The sequence below is a fragment of the Camarhynchus parvulus genome, chromosome 4 (assembly GCF_901933205.1).
Source record: "Camarhynchus parvulus chromosome 4, STF_HiC, whole genome shotgun sequence".
Lineage (NCBI taxonomy): Eukaryota > Metazoa > Chordata > Aves > Passeriformes > Thraupidae > Camarhynchus > Camarhynchus parvulus.
In genome coordinates, this window is record NC_044574.1 from 12,435,470 (window position 1) to 12,460,213 (window position 24,744).

General features: G+C 38.8%; 1 protein-coding gene across 5 annotated transcripts in view; it reads left to right on the forward strand.

Moving 5' to 3' along the window:
- Positions 1-24,744, forward strand: part of PPP2R2C (protein phosphatase 2 regulatory subunit Bgamma) — a 186,423-nt gene that overhangs the window by 124,062 nt on the left and 37,617 nt on the right. For all 5 annotated transcript variants that reach the window (XM_030946950.1, XM_030946953.1, XM_030946951.1 and 2 more), the window contains 4 exons: positions 9,211-9,308; positions 9,934-10,099; positions 14,287-14,399; positions 16,678-16,855. In XM_030946950.1, coding sequence (XP_030802810.1) covers positions 9,211-9,308; positions 9,934-10,099; positions 14,287-14,399; positions 16,678-16,855 — 555 coding nt within the window. The remainder of the gene's footprint in view (positions 1-9,210; positions 9,309-9,933; positions 10,100-14,286; positions 14,400-16,677; positions 16,856-24,744) is intronic.

Consider the following 24,744-nt stretch of genomic DNA (forward strand, 5'->3'; position numbering starts at 1 on the left):
TGTTGTGTCTCTCCCTGCCTTGTCTCTGTGCCTAAAGACTCTGGCTCTAGTCCAGCTCCAGCCCTTCATGATTTTTAAGATTATATGCCCCTTGCTTCACCCAAAATCCTGCTCACTGGGCTTTTTCTCCCTGGGTGCATGCTGTTGTGAGGCTTTGTTTGTTGGGGCTCCATCAGTGTATTCATTTAGCAACATGCATACTCATTTGAGCTGAATATAGGAACATTTAAGTCTCTAGACAAGTGATTAAGGGCTTTATTAAATAGAAATGTTTTGCTAAGCCACAGCATGGAATTATCTGTCCCTTAGTATGTGTATAATCAAAACTGGTTCTCTGATCTTGGATAAAAACTCTGGAGGATCTGTTTCATTTTTTTTTTCTTTTGTGTAAAATGGGAATGCTGACATTTCTTTGCTGACTTCCTTGGGTTGCTGTGGAGTTTAATGCCCAGAAAGTGCTTTGAACATGAGAACTGCTGTGACAGAATTACTGAGAGCTTTGCTTCTGGAATTTAATTGCTTAGTTAAGGGGTGGGGTGGGGGGGGGGGGGAAGAAAAGTTCAGAACCAGCTGGCAGTGAAATTCTATTGAAGTTTTAATGTAATATATAGATATAACATTCATATGGAATCTGGTTATTGAGAATTGTATTTTAAATTTTGGATGATTTTTCATTAGTCTTTGATATATTTGAAATTAATTATTCTCCCTTAAAATTCTAAATATGGGTGGGATTTTTTTGTCTTTGTTTTAGGATAGGCTTTTAACAAAACTTGATGTTTCTTATTGCAGATTATTGCAATTGTTATGCACAAGCATAATCACTTCCAATGATAAAAGCAGAATTAGTGTATATTAATAATTTGTGTGCTTCCCATTTTTGGCTTCTATTTGCTCTGAGATGAAGGGTGAGGTTCAAGGTCTTTCTGTGCTCTCCATAAAGCCTGGTTGCCTAGCATTTTTAACACTTGGCAGCACCATTTCTAATCTGTGTGGAGCTGGCAGCCAGGCTGTGCAGCTCCTCAGTGGGAAGTAACATGGAGCCGAGCCCCAGCTCCCAGCTCAGGCAGCCTTCCTTCTGTGGCTACCAGTTTAAACCTCTCTCTGGAAATTGTAAATGCATGATGTGATGCCCATGGCAATTTTTCCTCTTTTGTCCTTCAGCGTGGGTTGGTAAAAGGAGTGGACTGGCACATTTTCTAAATATGTGCATGTTTATTAAGCAGAGTGTTTCAAGCTTGTTATTGAGTCCTTTGCTTAGATGAGGGTTTCATCTGTCAGCAAAGAAAGAAAGATCTGGCTGCAATTCTGTTTTTCTTTTTTTTTTTTACCTCTCCCTCCTGCCCCTCCCCGAAATCTCAGAAGAGTAAATGACTAGCATGTGTTACACAATGAAAGCTGTGAAGAAGGTTTGAGGGAATGTGAAATTTAGAAACTTTCTGTGCATATTTTTATGCTAAAATAGATACTGATCTGCAGTGTTTTCTTAGTTTTAAGCATTGCTTGTAAGAATAGACACAAGCAGAGTTCCCAAATGGCTTTGATTTACTGAGAGCAAAAGGCTTTGTGGCCTTTTTTTTTGGTCTTGTTCAGGCTGAAGAGGATGGAGGGATTGTTGTTCCCCTCTTTGGCATTCCCAGGGGCTGAGGTACCTGCTGGGAGCAGGGCTGGAGCAGCCCCTGCATTGCCTGTTGGTGCTCAGGGAGGGCTGCAGGCTCCCAGCACAGAGAGGATGCTCAGGGGCTGCAGGGGTGCAGTGCCTGCCGCTACTGGGGGCCCAAAATAGGCATTAAAAGGAATCCTGGGAAGCTTTTTATCAGTCCACTGCATGTTTCAGATTAAGAAGGCACAAAGCACTGCACCTGGTGACTTCAGCAAGCATAATATTAATAATGTTAAAGGGTAATATTAATAATGTTAATTAGCCATTCTGCCTTTGCAACCTTGCCGGTCTAAGCAGGTCACCTTGAAAATGAAGACACTGAAATGCATGAAAGCTGTAGCCAAATTTTTGAGAAATGTGTCCTAATTTTCAGCTACACTACATCTGACAAAAGTTCCTTGACCTTATTTACTACTCAGGTGGTGGGAAACTTTGCATTTACCTCAGTGGGCAGAAGGTCAAGTCTCTTGGACCTCTTTTCCGGGAAGCCTTGTACTCTGCAGGCAGGAGATGGGTGCCTCTCTGAAATAAGGGCTTTGAGCTTTTGAATGAGGAATACATGTGTGGGAGGGTCAGTTTATGAAACACTGAATCTCAGTGACTTGTGTTCAGTATAAAGTGTTGTGTTAGCATAGAACACTGAACCCAGATAATCTGTTTTACAGATTTGTCCTGTAAGCAGCTCTTTTCTACATTGACTGCGCTCTAATAGTTGATTTTTCTAATCTGAGAAATACAGCTAGAAATTAGCATGTGATTAAAAAGCTGTTGAAAAAATTTTCTAGGCTCTTAAAATAAACACATACAAAAATAGTGGAGGAAAAACCCAACTCCATTAAATCTCCAGGCTAGAAAGAATAAATCACAGTGCTCCTAAGTACTCATAGAGGGCTAAAGACTTTGGGTTTGTTTTTTTAGATTCTATTTTAAGTGAATTTTCTCTTTGAGACAGTACTGAACATATGTACAGATGTTCTGCATGGGAAGGTGTTTTCGTTGGTCCCTGAGGATAGGGATGCATGGATTTGTGAAACTCAGCAGTCTCATACTGATCTCATGGTCACCTAAGCCTGATGCAGGCCATCAGGGTGTGGATGTGTAGCATTTCTAAAATCCAGAAGTTGGAGATTAAAGATGAAGAAAAGGGAAAGATTAGCACAATGCTTGCCAGGATTTGAAGTAAGAAAATTTTGTTTCTTTCATTCTTTGGGGTTTTTTAACTTTTATTTACAATCATACCTAGCTGAAGTGCTCATTTCAAGGAGCCTTTCAAGACCTGGTCATTCAACTGTGTGGGTTTGGATATCAGGAGGAGGTTGTTCTCAGGAAAAAAGGTGATATTTAGCCTGATAAACCTTGTTCTTGCAAAACAAGATTAAATAGGGCTGTTTGGTTTTTGCCTTTGATATATGTGCCTGTGTTAGCAAAGAAGGTAGGCAAGGTGGCAGTTAACAAAATAACCACCTGAAGTGTAGTGGACACCCATCTCTGGGTTTCATTTGAATTGATCACCTTGTTTCAGTGATCCCTCAAGGTTTTCCACTGTTAACAGCGTCTGTGCTCCAAGTTTGCCTTGGCCAAAATCTTCTTCCTGTTGTGTTTTACCTTGTCCCTACATCTAACATGGTGCAAACATTTGCCATATTTTAGCACAAACTCATTATACTTTAAAGCCATAATAAATGAGGAAAAAAGCAAAATTAAAGATTTGCTGGCATGACAAATAATCCTAGGGGTGAAGGTGCAAATAGATCCTTCTTTTCAAACTACTTCTTTACTGTTATAGCATTTCCTTGTACTTTTTCATGCTTTCTTAAGCTCTCATATGTCCGTGTAGTTTCTCAGGTGTGCTCTTTTGCTTCCATCCTCATGCTCTTTTAACATTTGCATGCTCTCTCCTTCTCTTGCCATCTCATGCATCCTTGTGCTCTCCTTTTTCTTATTTTCCTCATCTGACCACCCAGCTTGTGCACATAACCTGTGTTGTTTTGGTTCCTTGGAGAGGTTTGTGTGTAAGACAAGGATGGGTGATGTGGACAAGGATGGACTGTGTCTGGGTGATGTGGTTTAGGGGTTGCAGTGGTAGTGCTGGGTTGATGGTTAGACTTGATGATCTTAAAGGTCTCTTCCAGCCCTGATGGTTGTGGTTCTATGATGCTGTGTTTTGTCTGCCCAAGAGTGGAGTTGGCTTTCTGGTGTGTTGGTTATGGGTTTTCAGTATCTGACCCAGCCAAGGTGGATGGTATGATGTGGAAGAGTTTGCATTGGGCTGACTTGAAATTTGAGGATGCTTCTAATGTCCTACAATCCCTGGATACAAGATGGTGAATAGTACTACTGTGGCCCAAAGGGAATGCACTTTACAGAGACTGCTACTTCAGGCAGGAAATTTTTAAGTTGTCGAGGATCTCTCTGCCAGCTATTTCAGAAAAGAAGGCCTTCATACATTTGAGGTTTTGCATGCTTTATTTTCTAGCTGTTTGAGGAAACCTTTGAAACTTCAGCTTTTAAAAAGGTATCAGGCTTTTTCTTTTCGTTTATTTTTTCCCTACTTTTTTTTTGGTTGGTTTTCTTAGTCTAGACTAAATTCTGACAGCACAGCTCTTTGTATTGGCTGTCCCTTCATTCGAGATACTGTAATACTGCTCCTCTTTTATTTGCCATTTGTCCTTTTGTTTTATGTTTCTCTTTGTTGCAAGCTTCTTTGTTGTTTCTTCCAGATTATTCTCCTCAGGGACTTCTGTATCAGTGTGACTGAACATTGCTTGCAGCCATGCCAGATTGTGCTGTGATCTTATTGGATTTCACAAACCAAGGTTAGGCCAGGTCAGAACTTGGTTGAAGTAATGTAGACTACAAGATTTTCTGCTAGCCACTGGGAGCACACACAACAAAAACCTGACCCAGATGTTGATTCAGTCAGGTCAGGCTGGCCATGCTGACTGTACTGGGTGTGATACTCATGCCAAGTTCTGACCTGTTCTGGCTGGTAGGATTTCACAGCGTTTTCCTTAGAGAAGAGTACTGTTGTTAATTCCAGTGTTCTGGCCCATTCCAAATCCTTTAATTCTCTATTTGGATTACACTGGAATTCACTTGAAGATTATATTCTCTGATCTTCTTTTCCCTGTACTGTTGCATGATGATTGCCCTCGAAACTTGCTGTGCTGTTCAAAAAGCTGCATTTGTGTGCTGGATGAAATAATCACAAATTTTCTTTGCTTTGCTGATCTTCTGAAGCAAAAAAACCAAACCAAAACAAACCAAGGTCTTCAGATTAAAGGTTCCAGAAAGGTAGAAATTTTTAGTAAAAATAACACATGAAAATTACAGTTAAGCTTTTCTTAGGGTTGCTTGAAGTTTCTGACCAAAAGACTGTGTGAGGATGTGTAAGTATGTTTAGAGTTAGCTTCACTGAGTGCATATTAGCTGGAAAATCGCATGCTGTTACACTTGAGTGCCCCTGAATGATAGGAAGATTGAATATATAGGTAAGGCTTTTTTAATTTATTGTAGAGGTATTCAGACCTGTTGGCGTTCTGTATGGTTTTTAATAGCTTATTCCTTTAAATAAAACTGTGAGAGGCTAGAAGGTGAACATAGAAAAATATGTAATGGTGAAATAAAGGCCAAAATTAACTTGGGTTATGTGTACCAACCTTGTTTCATCCCTGCTCTCAGCCTAGGGAGGGCTGCTGGAGGGTTCATTTGCCTGCATTCATGTTGGAGCAATACTCATGAAGTGGTGGAAAGAACAGTACAACCAGCTTGATTTACCTTGATGTGCCCAGGTGTACAGTGATGGACTTAGATCTATCACAAAACTTGAATATATCTAGCTAGGCAGCAGCCATTAACAGCATAGCCATTGAGAACACTTAAGGAGTGTAAATTGTGAATCTGCAGAGGAATTAGTGAGGTATGAAAAGGCAGGGGTGGCTAGGAGTCAGTAAATGAAATACTTCACAGGTTGGATCAGGAAAAGCTTCTTGTCAGTTTAAGCTGGAAAGTATTGTGATGTCTTTCTGTGTAGAGTAATGTGGTATCTTTCTGTGAATATGTGAAATAAGTTTTGGGATTCAAGTCTGTAACGCATTTTGCATACTGGGACGATTTGCTGTGGCTGGATGTGGACCAGATAACCAGGTGTTTATGCCCCTGGAGTATTTTCATCTTTTGAAAGTTTTGGGTCTGCTTTTCTCAGTCAGCACCTGTATATTGAGGGAAAATATTGAATATATTGACTTTTAAATCCAAGTTTATATACATTTCTGCACAGACAAAATGGAAAATTTAAAATTGGAGTAGGAAAATTAATGTTCTATAAAAGATGGGATTTACAGTTTGATTATAAGCATTTGGCATTGAAGTTACCCATAATTATTCTTAATAGGTAAATTATCTCTGTCTCTGATAATCCTAATTGTCAGTGCAAAGCTTGGCACTGCCAGCAGAGATATGGAAGGTGTAGTGTAGGAGAAGGCTGGAAGGAGTCTTTCATCTCTGCCATCCCTTGCCAAGGGCTTACTGTCCATGCAAATTCATCAGCTTTTCTATTGTGGTGCATTTATATATCCTGGAGATGCTGAAATCTGGGAATTAATTGCTCTGTGTGCTCAGGGGGCCACTCTGCAGTGGGAGAATCTGCAGGATTGGGACATTAGTGGCTGATGTTGCTGCAGCATTAATAAATACTTGGGGAAGTGTCCTGCAGAAGAGTATGAAGAGCTTTGTTGATCGATTCTGTCCTTACCTCCTCTGTTTTAGAAGAGTCAGCCTGGCAAACCCTTTGTAAGAAAACAGCATGACTGATGTTCACCTGCTGAACAGATATGCTGGATATGTTTGGGGGGGTGGTGGGGTGGTGGTGTCTGTTCAGGGGACAGATAGCTGTTGTTTTCAGCTGTTATTTACAGGATCAATAAAACTGATTTTCCAATTCAAGGATAATTTTTACCAACAAGCTACATAGCCTGTAAGGTCATAATATTGGATCTGCTCTTCTTCAGAACAAGTTAATTTAAAAAATGATAGGTAGTTTCCAGCTCAGGATTAGTTTTTCTAATAGAAAGGAGAGATGTATCTGGAAGATACACCTTGGGAGGGGATGAGAATTTTGCCTCAGAACAACATTGTTGCACACTGCCCGTAGTCCTTTTCTTCGAACAGTAATCATTTAACTGTGCCTGATATTTTAATGACAAATGCAATACAATAAGAAAATGCAGAGCTGTTTTATTACGATCCTGGTTCAGTTATTATGTGCAAATAACGCTGTGGACTTTACTGGGCAATGACAGATGCCCTCTGTAAAGTGCAATATATTTTATGACCACTGCCACTGTAGAGAAGAATATTTTGTGATGTTGTGGAACTGTCCCAGGCCAATAGCAAATGTATTCACACGTGTATGTCCAATAGTAATTCATTCCTATTGCAATTACTATATCTTATTCTTTTGTGACCTGTTGAGAAAATCTCATGTACATGGCTCATACATACATACATATTTTAAAACTACATTTCTCTCTCTGCATTTGGCCCTCTTGCCCATTGCACGCTTAAGATAAGGCACAGTTTAAAAGGCGTATCAGCATGAGGCTTCTGCAGTTGTGCCTGTGTGATTGGGGTGAGATACAGCTTTGAATGAGTAAAATCATGCAGCTGTCATTTTATAAGCGGGTGACCACACCTACTATCAGTATGAATTCTGTAGGGTGAGGAGAAAATATCCAAGAAGTGTTCTTCCATTGAAAGCAGTCTGAATGAACTTTACATGCCAGAAAAGTTGATTAGATTTTTAGATTTTAGGAAAAAACCCTTTTTAATATTGACATCAAACTCAACCCATTGCAAACCCCAGAGCATCATGAAACATAACCAGAGTCTCTGTCCTTTTCCTACACTTTGGTAAATTTCAGGCTTTTTTGGTTATTATCTATGAAATATGCAGTCTGTGGAAGTCCACATAAAAATCAAATGCCATTACCTTTGAGAAGCTTTGGGTTCAGACCAAAAATACTCTTGAGTCTTCATGTGCCATTTTTATCAAAGTCTGCACATTCATTTATGGTTCCCCTTTCTTCCTTTATATATTGGAGTAGTGGAGGAAAAATGGAGGAATGTTGGTTTGATTTAGAAGAATTTGATGGTGAAGATTTGTTTAAAAAATGAAAAGATATTTTTCTTTACTGTGATTGGAGCAAAGTTTTCCTTTTTTAGATGGTAAATAGTTTATAATGTTTGAGTAAGAATCTGGCTTCTGGATGGCTGTGTTGCTGATGAGAGCTACTGGCAACAGACACTTTGTAACACTAAACTGCTAGTTTATTAAAAGAATAATAGGAACAGATGTTTCCAATTCATAAAATGTATCAAGTAAATGGTACATCCACTTGTTATTTCAATTCCTTTGAATTTCTGTGAACTCATTTGGGGCTAGGTTCTCAAAAGAGCTTAGCCCACTGTCACTTCATTGTTCTCCCTATAAACTGATGGATGATGAACGTGTTTGGGAGCTGCAGCTTTTTGTGCCTAAAGGGGAGCTCCTAACTACTGACACTTCTAAAATCTGGCCCATGTTTCTTATGAGTGAATATTGATCATTATAGAGGATTCATACATGCAGTCTCTGAGTAATACCCTGCATTTGCCTGTGATTGTATATATGATGGTTTCTTAATTTACTATTGCACTAGGCATTTTAATTCAAAATATGCTAATAGTGTAGGATTAACTGTGGATTATGATTCTAGCATGTACTGTCATTCAAACAGAAGAACCAGTTCTTTAGCTCCTACAGCCTCTTTCTCCCTCTCATCCTCATGTGTAGTAATTTGTGCTCAAGACTGGCCTCAGGTTTTGATGAGGTTTCTTGTTTAAGCTGATGAAATTGCTCAGGGAAGGCAGTTGTTGAAAATCAGGAAAAGAGAGACTGAGATTCTTTTTGTCTTCTGATGACACATTTTTACGGTGCTGAAATGATTTTTTGAAAACAGGGATTCGAATGGGCTCTTGCCAACCCTGCATAGTGAACAGTTCTGGTTTTGCCTTCATTCCTCAGTGGTAGGACAGGCTGCAGGTACTTTGCTTTTGCACTTTTGACTCCAATACATATTTGAGAAAACTATTGCTAGGGGGTTATGTTAAAATCACCAGAAAGCTCATAGAATAAATAAAACATGCAAGAGAACTGATGTTATATTGGTCCTTGCTAGAGCATATATCAGGAGGCCAATTCTGTTCTTTGCCAGTACTGAAAAAAAGCTTTATAGCCACCCAAGATGGCTCTTCTTGAAGCATAACCTCTCCAGAGAGCTTCTCCTCCCCCAAACTGCAGATGTGCTGGGAACACAAATTTGCCTCTTTAATGTTTGCACTTGTTTCATTAGATTGTAATGGCATGCATCCTGTTTGCATTAGTGAATTCATCTGTATTCCTTCAAATCCCTCATTTGTTGCATTTTTTGTAGAGTGCCTGATATTTCTAGTGACTTTGTGTTGTAGCAGCAGTCTAAAATCTGCCTTTTTTCTCTTTCTTCCTCCAGCTGATATTATTTCTACAGTTGAGTTCAACCACACTGGAGAACTGCTGGCTACTGGTGACAAGGGGGGCCGAGTTGTTATATTCCAAAGGGAACCTGAGGTATGTGGGTTACCAGTGTTGTCCTTAATAGTCTGAAAAATCTGGCTTGAATTTTTAACCAGTCTAAAACCTGGCTTAATTTTTAACGCTTTATTTAATTGAATTTACTTGTTTATAATCTGAAGGTTCAGTAAAACAGAGTGTCACCTGTTCAGAGAGGAAGTGAAGTAGGGTAAGGATCTTTAACTCATTAAGTTTGCTGTCCCAAACAAAAATGTTTCAAAGCTCCAAAATTCTGATATAAGAAATAAAATAAGGTTATTTTTGTTTTACTTCTGCCTTCTTTTAATAGTTTATTCCTGATGATGGAACCCTGTTCTATTTAAAACAATACCTTCACTTACCTTTATGTTTCACTTGTAAATTCCATTAATCTGCAGTATTTTGTGTAGAACTCTTTCCTGAAGAGATGACATTTCTTCAAAAATTCTAATATTAAGTGCTTCAATATTCACAGGAAATTTCATTGTTGCTGAAACAAATCTGTCAATATCATGTTTTAAATGAGAAATTAAATTACATTTCCAGTATTTTTTACATTTATAAGGTTGTTTTACACCTTTCCTAAGAGATGAAGATATATTGCTGTCATAAACAATGTTTCTGTTGTTCTTATTCCCTATAGAGTAAAAATGAGCCTTACAATCAGGGGGAGTACAATGTTTACAGCACTTTCCAGAGCCATGAACCTGAATTTGATTATTTGAAGAGTTTGGAGATAGAAGAAAAAATAAACAAGATCAAGTGGTTACCACAGCAAAATGCAGCTCACTCACTTCTATCAACAAATGGTGAGATTGATGAGAGTATGCAGGGCATAGCAGTATTTGCAATATTTGCTCTGTGTGTTTTAGTGCTGATGTATATATTTGCTCATTTTAATCTACTGTTTTAGTGATTTCCTCTTTCAGAGTTTACCAAGACTGTCATACTGCCTCTGATATCTGTTTGTGTATTTTATTCATAGAATCATGAGGTTTTTCCAATTGATTATTCATAGACATTTAAAGAGCTGTCCATTTTTCTATTAATATACAGTGCTATGCTGAAATAGATCATGTGACAATGGCATCACCTTACTCAGCAGCTTGTGTTTCATGGGAAATTTAGAATTTTTTCTGCTGTATTTGTCATAATTTTTATTATTTGTAGATGCGTAGATGAAGGTTGGTGAGAGAAGTGAATTTATTTTTCTTTTCATTCATTATCATCAGAATAGTTTATTTCAGTTTTAAAGAGGTACACAAATCTTAGGAAGACAGAAGGAATAATACTAAGGTATTGACTCATATTTCTGACATGTGTAAAGCCTATTCATGAAAGAAGGCAGTATTATTACCAAGAGAGGATATTCAGATATGAAATAAGGGAAAAAAAGTGAATGTAACCTACCATGAATAGGTGTCATTTAGGAAGCATTTATACACCCACAAACTTCATTATTGCAGATGATGCATGACACAAAATACCACAAAAATGGTTTTAAATTTTAGATCTAATGATAATCAGAAAAGAAAATTTTTGTTCTAGAAGTTTGAGTGTAATTGGGAGTTGCTGATAAAAAAATTGGGTAATCTTATCTTTGGAACTGACACAATATAAAATGATTGTTTGCATTAAAATATATAGCATTAAATAGTGTTTACATTAATTCAAAGTAGATTATAAATTTTTAGTATTTTGTAGTTTGTTTTACCTAAAGTTGCCTTTGACTTTTTGGGGTCACTGTTACTTATTTGAAATGAAACGCAGTTGTTACAGAGAGGTGATTTATGCTAAATTAATGATTTAATGACCTTAGGAAGTTTATTTCTACTCTTCTCCCTTGGTTAAAATATCCCTCACCCCTTCAGATAACTAAGAACAGCTTCTTCTGAGTGTGTGATACAAAAGCAAATTATTGAAAGTAAACCTCTCCCTTTTCATTTTACAGTTTGTTTTTAGAAACACAGAGGAATACAGCCAAATCCTTAGGTTTGCAGCATTTGCAGTTACAGATAATAGATTACTGCATGAGTTTTCTGGCTTGTACTGTCATGAGAGGGGAGAAAGGAAGAAATAATCAGTCCTAGAGCTGCTGTGGTTAATCCAGTTTCCAGCAGCAGTGAGCAAGCCTAGGAACTGGAAAAATACTTTGGCCTCTGCTTTCCCCCCTTAGTTTTGGAGCATCTCAGCAGATCCTTCATGGTGAGGAGAGCAAAAATGGTTCCACTGGCACAAGCTTTGGATTTTGGCTTTGAATTGCAAAACATTTGCATGTGCCAGGGAGGATTCCAAGCTTCCTGGCACAGCAGGGTTGAAGTCTCAAGATTCACCTCCTGGCATATTCTTAAAGATGGTTTTAGCTTCAGGGTGCAGACAGCCCACGTTGAATTATTCACTGTCTCACAGATTAGCTGGGAGAAGCCTTTGACAATATATATCAATTCCATGCCTATAAAAAGGGATAATAATATGTTTCCTAACTTGAAGGCACTACCTGTCACACATACTCATATTGGACAGATTGTAGAAATATCTTGAGTGCTGTTTTTTGTTTACTAAATTCCAAGCCTGCTATTTTAGTGCAATTTTTGATATTTTGCTCTCTGGTAATTTAGGATCTAATGCATGGTTTTTACAGAAAAATGAGAATTGTGAAGCAGCATCCTTTCCATGTGCTCAGGTAGACAGTGCCCATTGAATGTGCTGGAAGGAGCATCCTGCTGTTGAGGAGCATGAGGGGAGAGTCAGTCTAAATCTGACCCTCAGTAAATGAGACTTGGCAGGTCTGCACCTGCCCAAATCTGTTTCTCTCATTCTGAGGAGCACTTTTGTGTGAAGTTTCTGCACAGGTCACCTCTCTCAGAGTCAGTCTTGGTTCCTTTCCAGTTCATGTTATCAGCTAAGCTTTGATTGTGGCATCTTAATTAATGGAGACAGAAGGAAATCACCAAGGCTTTCAAATCCCACTGTGGATTTACAGTGCTTGCAGTTAGCAAATTTGTAGTTTTCACTGTAAAGTGAGCTGATTTTGTAGTATAATAGTAACAACTTATTATGATTCCTTGGTATCTTCTATATCAGAATATATTTGGGCCACTTTCAGTGTGAGCTACATGAGGTGGATCAGAATTTACACAGATTATTTCATCTGAGGATTTCAGACTGCTTACCAGACATTAATTAATTTTAACTTCACAACACCCTTGAGACTGAATGCTTAACCTTACAGAGATGTTTCTGTTTTTTCTATATTCTGCAAAATATAAGCATACTTAAAACTTCTAAGGAGTATTTAAAATCCAGAGGTGGATAAAGGAGAAGAAAACCAATACATGATAACCTTACCTGCTAATAAAACAGTTTTCAATTGGGAAGGAGGTAGATTTATTAATAGCAATCAAATCTAACAATGAAAAATTGTTTTTGTTTTTCTTATAATTCATTTTACAATTGCTGTATTTATAATTTTTTACTAGATAACAGGAATGCACTATTTACATGCAATAAAATACCCAAGGGCATGACATGACCTATGCATATTTTTAATAATTAATTAACATGATATACAATACAAATGAAATTTATTGAATATTTAGAAGGAGCTTTTTAGTTGCAGGTTGAACTAACTTCTTGTTCTGTAGATTGACTGTAATTGTATTGTGATTTTTTTTTGCTTGCATATTAGCATATCAATATCATTAAGAGATACATAATAGCAAAAAATGAGTAATGGAGGGATTGATTTTGAAACAAAGAAAGTTCAAAGTTAAAAGTTGCTACAGAAATGTAAATCAATTCATGTTTTTCATATATCCTGTCTTTAAAGTGGTTTGTACAGGCATTTAGAAGTAGTATTTGGATCAGCCACACTGGGGAAATTATTATGCTCTGCTATGTACTTGAGGAAGGGAAGAAAAGTGGGATAAAATCAGAAACTATGCAGGAATGAGGTTAATAAATCTGTGCTGGCAGCTGAAGGGCAGGAGCTTTGTAAAGACTTTGGCTGCTGCACAAGCAAATGAGTGAAACAACCATTAGAATCTCAGGGACAGATTTTTTGCAGAAGAGTTGGCATTGATTTTTGAGTCTGGGAAGCTTTAGGGTTGGCAGGTTAGGAGCACAACCACAGTGGGAGTGGACAATCAGCATTAGGAAATCTGGAGCTTCAGCTTGTACAAAAAAACCCAAAGACAAATGCAATTTGAAATGTATAAAACATGTTTGTTGGTCTCAGAGGCTCTTTGCTAATTGAGAGACATCATTACTGTCTCATCATGTGCTTCACCCATCATGAGAAAGGAAGAGTCTAATATTCTATTAGGAATAGTACATTTTTCTCCTTACTTCTCTCTCTTGCCATCACAACATATTTCTCTTAGTTTGGTTGGTTTTTTAAAATTTTTCCTCAGTTATTTCTCAGCTGCTCTCCAATAGGAGGGAGAAATGCCTCGTTTTTTACACAGCCTTTCATTTGCAGGAGCTCCTGAAGTTACACCAATGCACCACTGCCCATTCCCACAGTGGGCCAGGAAGGGCTCATTGGTCTGGCTGTGTACTCCCTGCTGTTCTTGTGCCGTTTATAAGTAACCTAACAAACTGGCATTAATGCCAAACTGGTTTTAATATAGAGATTATTTCCTTGCCAAGTCACATTGATAAACTGAGCTTCAGCAGTGAGCATTGAGTAGTTTGGGTTTGTTCCTTGTGCAAACTGCCAGGTTGGATTCATGAGCAGCACGTGTTCTACATGCTCCTCACAGTCTGTCAGGTGCCAGGAACCCCTGACCCAGAGTGAAGATCTGGCATGTGCTTTGTGAGAACTTTGTCTGTGGGCAACATTTTCCAGATGTGCAGAATGAAGTGACCCAGACTATTTCAGCACAGGACTTGTCTAAACCAAGGTGTAAAATCTTCTTTAAGGAATATATTGTGAAAGGTGAGTAACTGCACTCAGAATTCCTATGCTGACAATTGCTTGTCTTTTCTTTTAAAGATAAAACAATCAAATTGTGGAAAATTACTGAAAGAGATAAGAGACCGGAGGGGTACAACTTAAAAGATGAAGAAGGAAAGCTTAAAGATCTTTCTACAGTAACATCACTGCAGGTATGCTTCTGTCCATGTCAAAAATTCAGTTGTTTCTGTATGAAAAAGGTAGTGCTAAGTCAGTAAAAGATTTAAATATGTACCTAATGCTAAGTATTTATATGATAAATCTAACTAAAGCTTTAGCTGACTGCTAACTGTATTGAATCTGCCATATATTTGCAAGTCACAAATCCTTTAAGATATACTGACCAAAATAAGTATTTTTGAGAGTTCATGTTGGTTTTATTTTTCGTGATAAAATTCTCTCATTGTGACTTAATGTGCTTTCATGAAAGGTTCTTTAACCTCTTGTGCTGGAAGCATTTTATTTGTAGTTAATTTTGAACTGTTAATTTGTCACATTCAGGGCAACTGAGTTAAAGACGGTACACCAAATTTCAGTTTCATCTTTTTTTTGTTTTATAAGATAATTATTTTAAGAGTGGGATTTGCAGTAGTCTGTGCTCTGGTACACCTGAGATTCTGCATTGCTGAAAAGATGCAATCATGGAACTCATATAAGCATATGTGATGATAGAATTATTCAGTTTGGAAAAGCCTGTTGAGATCAAGTCCAACCATGAACCCAGCACTGCCATACTCAATAAACCATGTCCCCAGGTGCCACTTCTACACATCCTTTAAATACCTCCAGGTATGCTGACTCAACCACTTCCCTAGGCAGCCCTTTCCAGTGCTTGACAAAAATTTCAGTGAACAAATCTTTCCTATTACCCAATTATAATATAATAACCAATATAATCCAATTATAATATAGTAACCTTCCCAGTGCAGCTTAAAGCAAGTTCCTTTTCTCCTGTCACTTGTTTCTTGGAGAGGAGACCCATCATCCACATGTTAATGTAGATTTTTGCTCTCAGACTTTTTTGGCTGAATTCACTCCAGGTGTTTTGGCAAAGGAAGTGGCTAAAGGTTAGAGCTGGAAGGCTATGTTGTGTAAACACTGGTATATCTTTATTATTGAAAACAAAACAACCCAACAAGTCTGTTGGGGAAAAAAAAGCTTCCAAAATGTAAATATGACTACATTAATGGAATATTTATCTATTTTGTATGATTGGGGAAACAAACCTATTCCAGATTGCTTATAGTCTGAGAATTCTCTGAGAACTCAGCACTCCCTTGAGGGGAAGAGATGGGGCAGGCCCTGAGCTCTTCTCTGGAGTGACTGTGACAGGACCCCAGGGAATGGCCTAAGTTGTGTCAGGAGAAGTTTAGGTTGGGTATTAGAAAAAGGTTCTTCACCCAGAGAGTGGTTGGGCACTGGAACAGCTCCCCAGGATGTGATCACAGCACCAGCCTGACAGAGTTCAAGAAACATTTGGACTCTGCTCTCAGGAACGTGGTGTGGTTCTTGGGGATGGTACTGTTCAGAGAATTGAACTCTGTGATTCTTGTGGGTCCCTTCCAACTTGACATCTGTGTTTCTGTAATTCAAAGGTTGAGTTTTGTTTTGTTCCTTTAGTAGAAAGTGAAACTCAAATGTTTCAAACTCTGTGTTCCTCTTTTAGACTACCTTGTGGGTTCATGTATGATTGTTTCTGATGCATGTTCAAAAACATGGAATAATCCCAGTCATGGACCACAGCTTTACAGTGTTTAATGCTTTATTGATAGGGGAAAAATTGAGTGTCCACTTATTGAAGCATGACTTTGAAGTGACACACAGAGAAGTAACGAGGGCACATTGACAAGTGATGATCTGTGATATTGGCTTGTCAGGGGTACATGAGTATGTACAGTATGTCATGTTGGCTTTGTTTTGCAAAGCCAACATGACATACTGTACATACACAAAGCCGACAGGACATTTGACTTTATTTATTATGTTTCTCTGAGATTACAACCTTTTCACTAAATGAGTATTTTGAAAGAGAAACATCAAGTAGCAAAACAAATAGAGTTAAGTGATTCACAACTAAGAACAAAGCCTTTAGCAAAAGCAAAATATGAGTGCTTCCCTGCTTGCCAGAGCCTCCTGCAGATGTGGGGCAGTAGCTCCTGCAGTGAGACTGAGCTCTTCTGTGTCAGCTGACAGCCCCTGCCTTCCCACAGCCCAGGCTTTCCATTGCTCTTCCTCTGGTCTCTCCCTTCTTCCTTGGCAAGGAAGGTCTTGCCCAGCAGTTAATCCGTGGGGAAGTTCAGCTTGTGTACGCTGTCAGAAGTTTTTTAATATCACAGTCTTTGAATGCTTTCTCTATACTAGAATTCTTATCATCCTAGCAAAACAGTATTTCAACTTTCTGGTTTGTGTTTTGTTTTTTTTTTTTGGCAGGTGCCTGTATTGAAACCCATGGATTTGATGGTGGAAGTCACTCCCAGGAGAATCTTTGCTAATGGTCACACCTATCATGTCAACTCAATATCTGTCAACAGTGACTGTGAGACGTACATGTCAGCGGATGATCTCAGGATTAACCTCTGGCATTTAGCCATCACAGACAGGAGCTTCAGTATCCTTCATTCTGATTCCTTGCTCAGTGTTCATGTTATTAGTGGGCTTAAGAGGACTATTTTAAAATATTTTTTCTGCAGGTTTTAAAATATACCTTTACCTACCAGAATCCCTGCAGTATTTGTAAGACGAAAATGCTGTAAGAGACAGTGAAGAGATTGAAAAAATCAGGGAATTTTATATATAAAAAAATGGTGTGGGTCAAAGACATTTAAATAATAAATAGATGCCAGCTGAATGGTAACTATCCACCTGACTAGAATACTCTGTACTGTGATATCCTGAAGACATTTCATGCTGAGATGCTGCACCTTGTTTTGCTGCAAGGTCAGTCCTTATCCTGTCCCTGCCCCCCATTCTCCATCATCCTGCTTCCCACAGCCCTAATGCCCGAGATGCACAGTTTGGGGGTGAGGCTCAGCTGCTTTATGTGAGTTGTGTCTGTGATTAATGCAGGCATTGATGTTTTGAGTGCTGGTGTTATCCTGAAAGCTCCATTGTGGAGTCATTCTGGCCATCTGTGAGGCTGCCCCTTGCACTAAAACTGGGTGGCTTGGAGGGGGGACAAAAGAGAATGTAGCCAAAAAAAGCGATTCTCTGTGTTTTGCAGAACATAAATAGACTGGTAAGAAGAGAAATAGGTTGTGGGACCAGGTCAGAATGTTGTATTCCTTTGGTGATTTCTTTTTGGGTGTATCAGAAAGGAGCTAGGAGAATATGTCTCTGTGGGTTTATATGAGGGACTATTAGATGTCAAAGTGAAGTTGTCCTGATGGGGTAGATTTCCTCAGAGAAGGCACCAATGTGATGGGGTGGTCTCCCTGTCTCTGGTGATTGTATTTCTTCCTTTGTGGGCCAGGTCATCTTTGAAATTTAACCCATACTTTGCTAATGTCACAGGAAACAATGATTTTTAAATCAAACAACACTTAATGTCATTAAAGAATTACCTTTGCAGGGTCAAGTGACGGGTGCCCTTACCCTGGGGATTGTATATCTGAATATCTCCTCAATTTGTTCCCAAACTCATACTGTTTTTCTGTCCCTCATCTGTGTAGATTAAGCAAGCTTAATAGGTTCCCTCCTTAATATGACTGTATGTTTAGGAACAATTTATATGTGGCACTTCAAAGCCCAGTTTTTTCTGACTTGATATCCAAGCAACTGTACTTCCATTCTTTAGTAAGACAGATCATAATGATTTAATTTGATAATTTGCTGGCACAGCTATTTGGAGTAGCAGTGTGGCTCTGACAGTGTCCTCCTCACAGCAGCTTCACCCTCCAGATTTCTCTCTGTCCTGGACACTTTTGCACGTGACTCTGCTGTGTGTCCTCCTCTTCTGTGTGTCCTCCTCTCCCAAGGCAGAGCAGGAGATCAGATCAAGCACAGTAACCTCTGTATGATTTTGTGTGATCACCAGATCACATTCCAGAATGCTAATGCAAGATAAAGCTTTGCCTTTGGCAAGTCCTTTCGTTGTATTAAAGCTATTTAATAATCTATAGACAAATGTTCCTGAGAAGTTTTGAAAACCAAGTAAGTAGTTGTTATCATAGTTCATGAGGACAACATGAATTTTTAGTGTTGTTTGCCACGCTAAGAGCTTACTGACAGAAATATCAGCAGTAAATGAATATCTGTGTGGACTTTGTTTCAAGCATTATCCCACTCCTGTGGTTGAGTATGTACTGATAAAATGTCTTTGTAGGTTTCTGATTGATTCATTGATTTAGGTCTTAAAACATGATAAAGTTTATAATGACACACTCATTTTCTGAGTATGTTCTAAGAATGATCATGAGAGGGAAATTAAGAGTCTTTTTTTGAGTTTTAGGATAGGAAAATTTTCCTGTGTCTGAGACAGGGGCTTTGGGATACTTGGATTTCTGTCTTGGATTGGAATACAGATATTGCTGCTTCTTTTGCACTTGAATGAAAATCTGTGAGGACTGTGATGAGAGAGTTCAAGCAGTGACAGGAGATAACACAAGGTAATGGGATAATCATTTCTAGGGTCAAAATGTTCCTGCTAAGGTGCCCATGGTGGCAGCAGGTTGGCTTTTGTGGCTGGATACCTGTATGAATTCAGGGGACTAGGCTGAGTTACAGAGCCTGTACCCACTGCTGTTTCAGACAATAAAAGCTGTACCTGTCTGTACTCAGTTGTCTAAACCAGGTCAGATTACTTTTACCTAATTCTTTGATAAACAGAAATTTTGACATGGGTATTCCAAGAGAAGGTGGAATAGTTACAGAACATTGTTCATATTGGGGAATTAACTGGGAGGCCATGATAACTGAAAGAAGGGGATGAGTAAGTTAAACTTGCATCAGTCTCCTGACAGGGATCTTTTTGTCCATACAGAGCCCTGTACATCTTGTAAAATTGCAGGGATGTGATTTTTCCCTGGATAACATCTGTCCCTGAAACTGAATTTCTGTCCTACAGAAAAACAACTTATATAAAAATCTCCTGGAAGTGGATGAGTTTCTGGTTAAATCAGTGGGTGTGCCAGTTACAAGTAAGACTAGACATATTAAGGTGGAAAAATTCTGCCATACAAACAGTTTAAATTATAAATGAATGTTGCTGGGCTTGGTGCCTTCTGTAACTCATTTACAGGGATAGGCAGAAGGAGGCTGAGGCTGTTTTAAAAACGCTTCTTTCACATCTTTTTACTGAATGCAAATGGGAAATGAAGCATCTTGCTGTTTTACATTCAAGGCTTGATTCCTTGAAATGCACGTTTAAAACAATAAATAGAAAACATTTTGGTTTGAAGTGGATTTTGTTAATAAGGGATCTGGCAGGGATGAGTATTTGTCTTTCAGTTTTCCCTCAGAGGCAGCCCTGCTACATATAATGACCTACAATCTGTTTACCCAAGAGGCTGATTGTGACAATGACACAAACAGCAAATACAGTGGTAGAGTTTCTGGACATTCACTTCATGTCTGAACATCTTTACAAACTGCATGAGAAATGCTGGAGAAAGACTGAATCAGCAGCAGTGTGTTTAGGTATTTTACAAGTAAAATACTTTGCCCTGTGGAATTTAATTTGAGAACAGTTTGGTTATAACCATCGTTTTAGCAGTTTTACAAATCACTGATAATTTTTTATTTCTTTGAAAATACAGAAAAATGGAGATCTTAAAGTAATTCTCTTTCTGTAGTCTTTGGGAAAAGATTTTAAATCAGCTTTGCAGAATTTGACCAGAATGTTTACCTTAGGTAAAGCCTTAGGCAGATAAAATACAACTAGTGCTTTTCTGGTTTGCTTTTGTATTAGTGTTAGCACTAACTGGGGTGAAAAGCAGACGGAGTGAGTTTATGCTGTGCCTATGTAAATTTAATGAGGAGTATGCAAGACTTCTGTACATTGCTTCCCACTTGCAAACAGATCTGCTCAGTATTGTTTGGGCAGGAGGAGGCAAGGGAGAGGAGGAGGTGAGAGAAAAGGAAGGGGGAAGGTTAGCCTGGTAAATAATTGCACATACTGGGATTTTCTTCAGTAAAAGGTTTCATGTGTTTGGTTGTGTTACGGAGAGTGATTCAGTGACCTTAATTATGGGTGATATTCTGCACTGGAAAAGCAGGAAGGTAAGGGTTGCTGTATTTGTTAATGTTTGGTCTGAAATGGTTTAGCAGTGTTGCCCATAGCTTAAGTCTTTAGATAATCATCTTGGGTGAAATGAATGAGAAAAAAGGACTGCCAGGAGCATACTGATAAGGCTTACTTGCCATTAGCAGCAATCTTTGGGCTATCTAGCTGCACTAAATATTCTTTATGAGAATGGATTTGGATTGCTCACAGAACTATGTAGCTCATAGCACTTGAACTCCCTTCATTTCCTGGTAGCACTATTTCACTCTAGAGGCTGTCATGGCATTGCTATGGAAACAACATTGCTGTTTCCAGCATGTGCTCATCTTGAGACTCATCTTGACTAAAATACTCATTTCTCAGTCAGATCAATATAGTCCAGGGTTATCCTGTTTTAATAAAAAATTCCTTCTTCTGTGTCCCAAAAGGGTTAAGCTAATTAGCAAATCACCATAGGGCCTTCTTGCAGTCTAATGTATTCTGGTATTTGAGGCATATCTTGGGTAGTCAGTTTGTTAGGCACCATATCTTGGGAAAATGAATTTACTTAAGAAGCAAACAAGAGGAAAAAATAGAAAAACCCAAAATAACATTGATGGAGACCAAGTTTGTGGCAGCCCACTGTGCATCTGAATGTAGTGCATGTATAGGGCACATACAAAGCTCTAGGCTGGGGGAAATAGCCAGCCTTACAAAATCCCTGTCCCTGCCTCAGTGCTGTGTATGTGAAAGCTAAACTGAAGCAGATCTGCAGTATTGTCTTGTTATTTGTGGGGGAAGTTTATAGCCTTGAGTGAGATAAGGCTGTTTGTGTAAAAATGCCTGAGCCAGGATGACTGTGCACAGGCTGTGTGCACAAGGATGCATCCTTCTGTGCTCTCAAAAGTGTGTCTGCACTGTGTGAGAAACTGCTGCCACCCCCACCCACTGCACTGTTTAGGAGATGGCAGACCTTACTTCTCTTTTGAGAGCTCTGTCTAAGCCATCTTAGCCCTTCCTATTGTGTCAAGAAGTGTATGTCAGTCTCTATCAGGTATTTAAAAGGTGAGTGTTATACCGTGGAGTCATATTCCAGCTGAGTTGCTGTGAGCAACGTTTGAGTAGCTTTTCCTCAAATTTGTGTTCTTCTTTTGTTCTTTAGTTCCTAGAGTCTCTCCCTCTCTCACATGCACTGTGTCTCTCTGGTAAAGGAGCGTGAAGATGCCTGCAAAGCTGAAATCAGGTCTGTAAGTTAGAGGATTGCAGAGGTGCCATGTACACTGATCCCATGGTTTGGAGAGCTCTCTGATGCTAACTCTTGAGAAAGGATTGCTTTGCCTTTCTCATTAAAATGCTCCAATGTGAACAACTGAGGGGGGAAAAAGCTTTTTCAATGAGCTGATTAGATTCTGGGTTGATGGGATTCCCTTGCTAGACTCCACTTTTTCAGAACAGAATACTGTCTAGTAAAAGAGTCTTGTACTAAGAGTTGGCAGTGGCAAACCCAAAGATTTTCATATCTGACTTGTAGTCCTTAAGCCTTGTAGACCCTTGTCTTTCCCAAGAATTTTCCATTTATGTTACCCTTATCTGAAGCAATGGAAAAGTTTTTCATGAGAAAAATTACTGTAATAGAGGGAAATTGATTGCTACCCATTTAGCAACAATTCACTATCTATTTCAGGTTGTTTTAAAGTGAAGTGATTCTCAAAGCACTGTAAATTGGCAGGTTCCACTGACCTTGCCTTTTAACTTTTGGGTTTGAGATCTTTTCATCTTATTAAAAATAAATCATTTTGAAATTATTAAAAATACATTATTTTGAAATCGGTACAGATACCAAATCACCTGGTAACTTGAGGATCATTTACACTGATGTAGTTCAGTAATAACTTTTGCTAAGATGTAATTAATAGATTAGCAGCAGGTGCTGTGGTTCTTATATAGGTTTTATTCCTAATGCTTATTATTTCTGTGTCAGCAAAGGTATATATGAGGGGCAGCAGGTCATAGATCATATACTGAGGCTTAGGATGGGGACAAACTCCAACATAAACTCCATGAAGTGCTGCTGATGGGACCACAACAAAGTGCTGTATAGATACAATCGTGTTAAGGGTGTTTAAAGGAATTCTTGAAATCATGAAAAACAGCCCCTTATTTCTGGAAAGATTCTTTTACTTAAGTAAGCAGAAAGCATAAGCAATTCAGATCACCTCCAGAACTGGACACAGCACTCCAGGTGGAGTCTGACCAGAGTGGAGTAGAGGGGCAGGATCCCCTCCCTTGGCCTGCTGCCCACACTGCTTTGGGTGCAGTCCAGGACACAGTTGGTTTCTGTGCTGTGAGTGCATCCAGCCTCTCATCCAGCAGCATCCCCAAGTCCTTTCTCACAGGGCTGCTCTTGATCCCTCCATCCCCCAGCCTGTGTTGGTACCAGGGCTTGCCCTGACCCAGGAGCAGCACCTTGTACTTGGTACTGTTGAACCTCATGAGATTCTCTTGGCCCCACTTGAGCTTGTCCACGTCCCTCTGGTTAAGTCCTTGGTGTGTGGTTTTGGCTGCATGTTAGGAAAAATGCAGTAGGGGTTCTTTTATTAAAATCACACAAGAAATGTTTTTAGTGTCAGTCTAGGGGTGAAATTAGTAAATAGGTGATGGTGATAGGTAAATAGTATGTGTAACTTAAGTTGTCATCTTCTCTGAACTGCAGAGAATCCCGACAGTAAATGGAGCCTTTCATGAATTCTCAAAAGACTAATTTGTAAGAAAAATTCTGTGTGTCCCCAGTGCAAAGTACCAAGAGAGAGCTGCATTTCTGGGCTCACTTAAATGACTTTGCCTAGTAGGCACTAATATAGATATAGCCTCTAAAAAAGGCTCTGAATTGTCTTCTGCTTCTGTTGAGGTAAAACTACATCCAGTTCAGATAAAATATTATTTCTGATGTGGCCATCATTATTTAGAATATCTTAATTGAGTAAAGCTTTTAAGCTCTTCAGAGTAAGAAAAATTGCGTGTTTATATGTGAGCTCATGCAAATTGCAGTCTTTATCACTAGCTGTGTAATTCAAATACTAGATAATAATTAAAGCAGTAAGGCTGTGTGAATGGGCACTGTAATCTGCACCTTGCAGATTATTTGTTTCCAAGAAGTCCAGAGAAGTCTCAGCATCTTTTAGGAGATCTCTTAAGGATCTATAAGTTCAGATTTAGGGAGCTCTGAAAACCATGACTAAATCTGCAGAAGTGGTCTTTCAATACTTAGTTTGGTTTTGCTTCTTGCCAGAGGACATTTTGTGATCCCTGTCAGAAACAATTGCTTTTAACTATTCTGATTACCTTAAATTGACTCCTGTCTTAGGAATTTGACTGTCAGCCAGTCAGAGGGAATTGGATGACAGAGCATGACTGATAGCCAAAGGAGCTATATCAGAGCTAGTTAAGCAGTATCTTAGCATTGAATCCCTGAGTGAGATCCTCCTGGCCATGCAGCTGAAATGTGTATTGCAAATGTGAAAGCAAACAGTGCATGGCCTGAGTGTATGATACCAGTGCCATCAGGGCAGGGGATGGCATTGTGGAAATATTCCCTATCGAGCCATCCACCAAAATAAATAAATTGGAAGAGTTGAATCTGGCTGTGAAAAACCAATTACAACTGAGGCCTTTGCATTCTTGGCAATGACCAGTCTCTTCCTTTTTCTGTAGTTGCCTTTAAAGAAGTTAATTTAAGGTGATTTGAGCATTGCTATAGCCTTGGGATAATTACTGCACTGTAGATTTATTGTTTAATAGAAATATTAATTTGGTAATCAGAATACATGATTTTCTTAGTTATCACTCCTGTCCATACACAACTTGAGGTATGAGATTATGTTATTCTTTTAATGGATTTTTTTATCTAGCCCTCTGTCTTCTCTAATGCAGTTGTCCCCAGATAGACATCCATACCTGTGATTTCATTTCTGCAGAGGTAAGGAAAAACATAGCCTGAGGCATTAGAATACTCTTGCTTTTTGAAAATGTATAGTGGATTGTAAAAAGGAAAAAGAAAATTGACTGGAGTTGTAGCAAATGATAGAGAATAGTGTGAAATTCTGAGCCCGTAAAAACCATTTCAGAATTCCTTAATAGTGCATTAAAGAACACAACTGAGATTTCACTGAATTCATGTGTTTGTAGAGCAATCTAGGCAATGTGACTCTAGGAGATACTTAAAATTTTACAATAGGTGCAAAGATGTCTTTTCACAGATCTCCACAGAGCCAACTGCTTTCCAATGTAATAGGGACGGT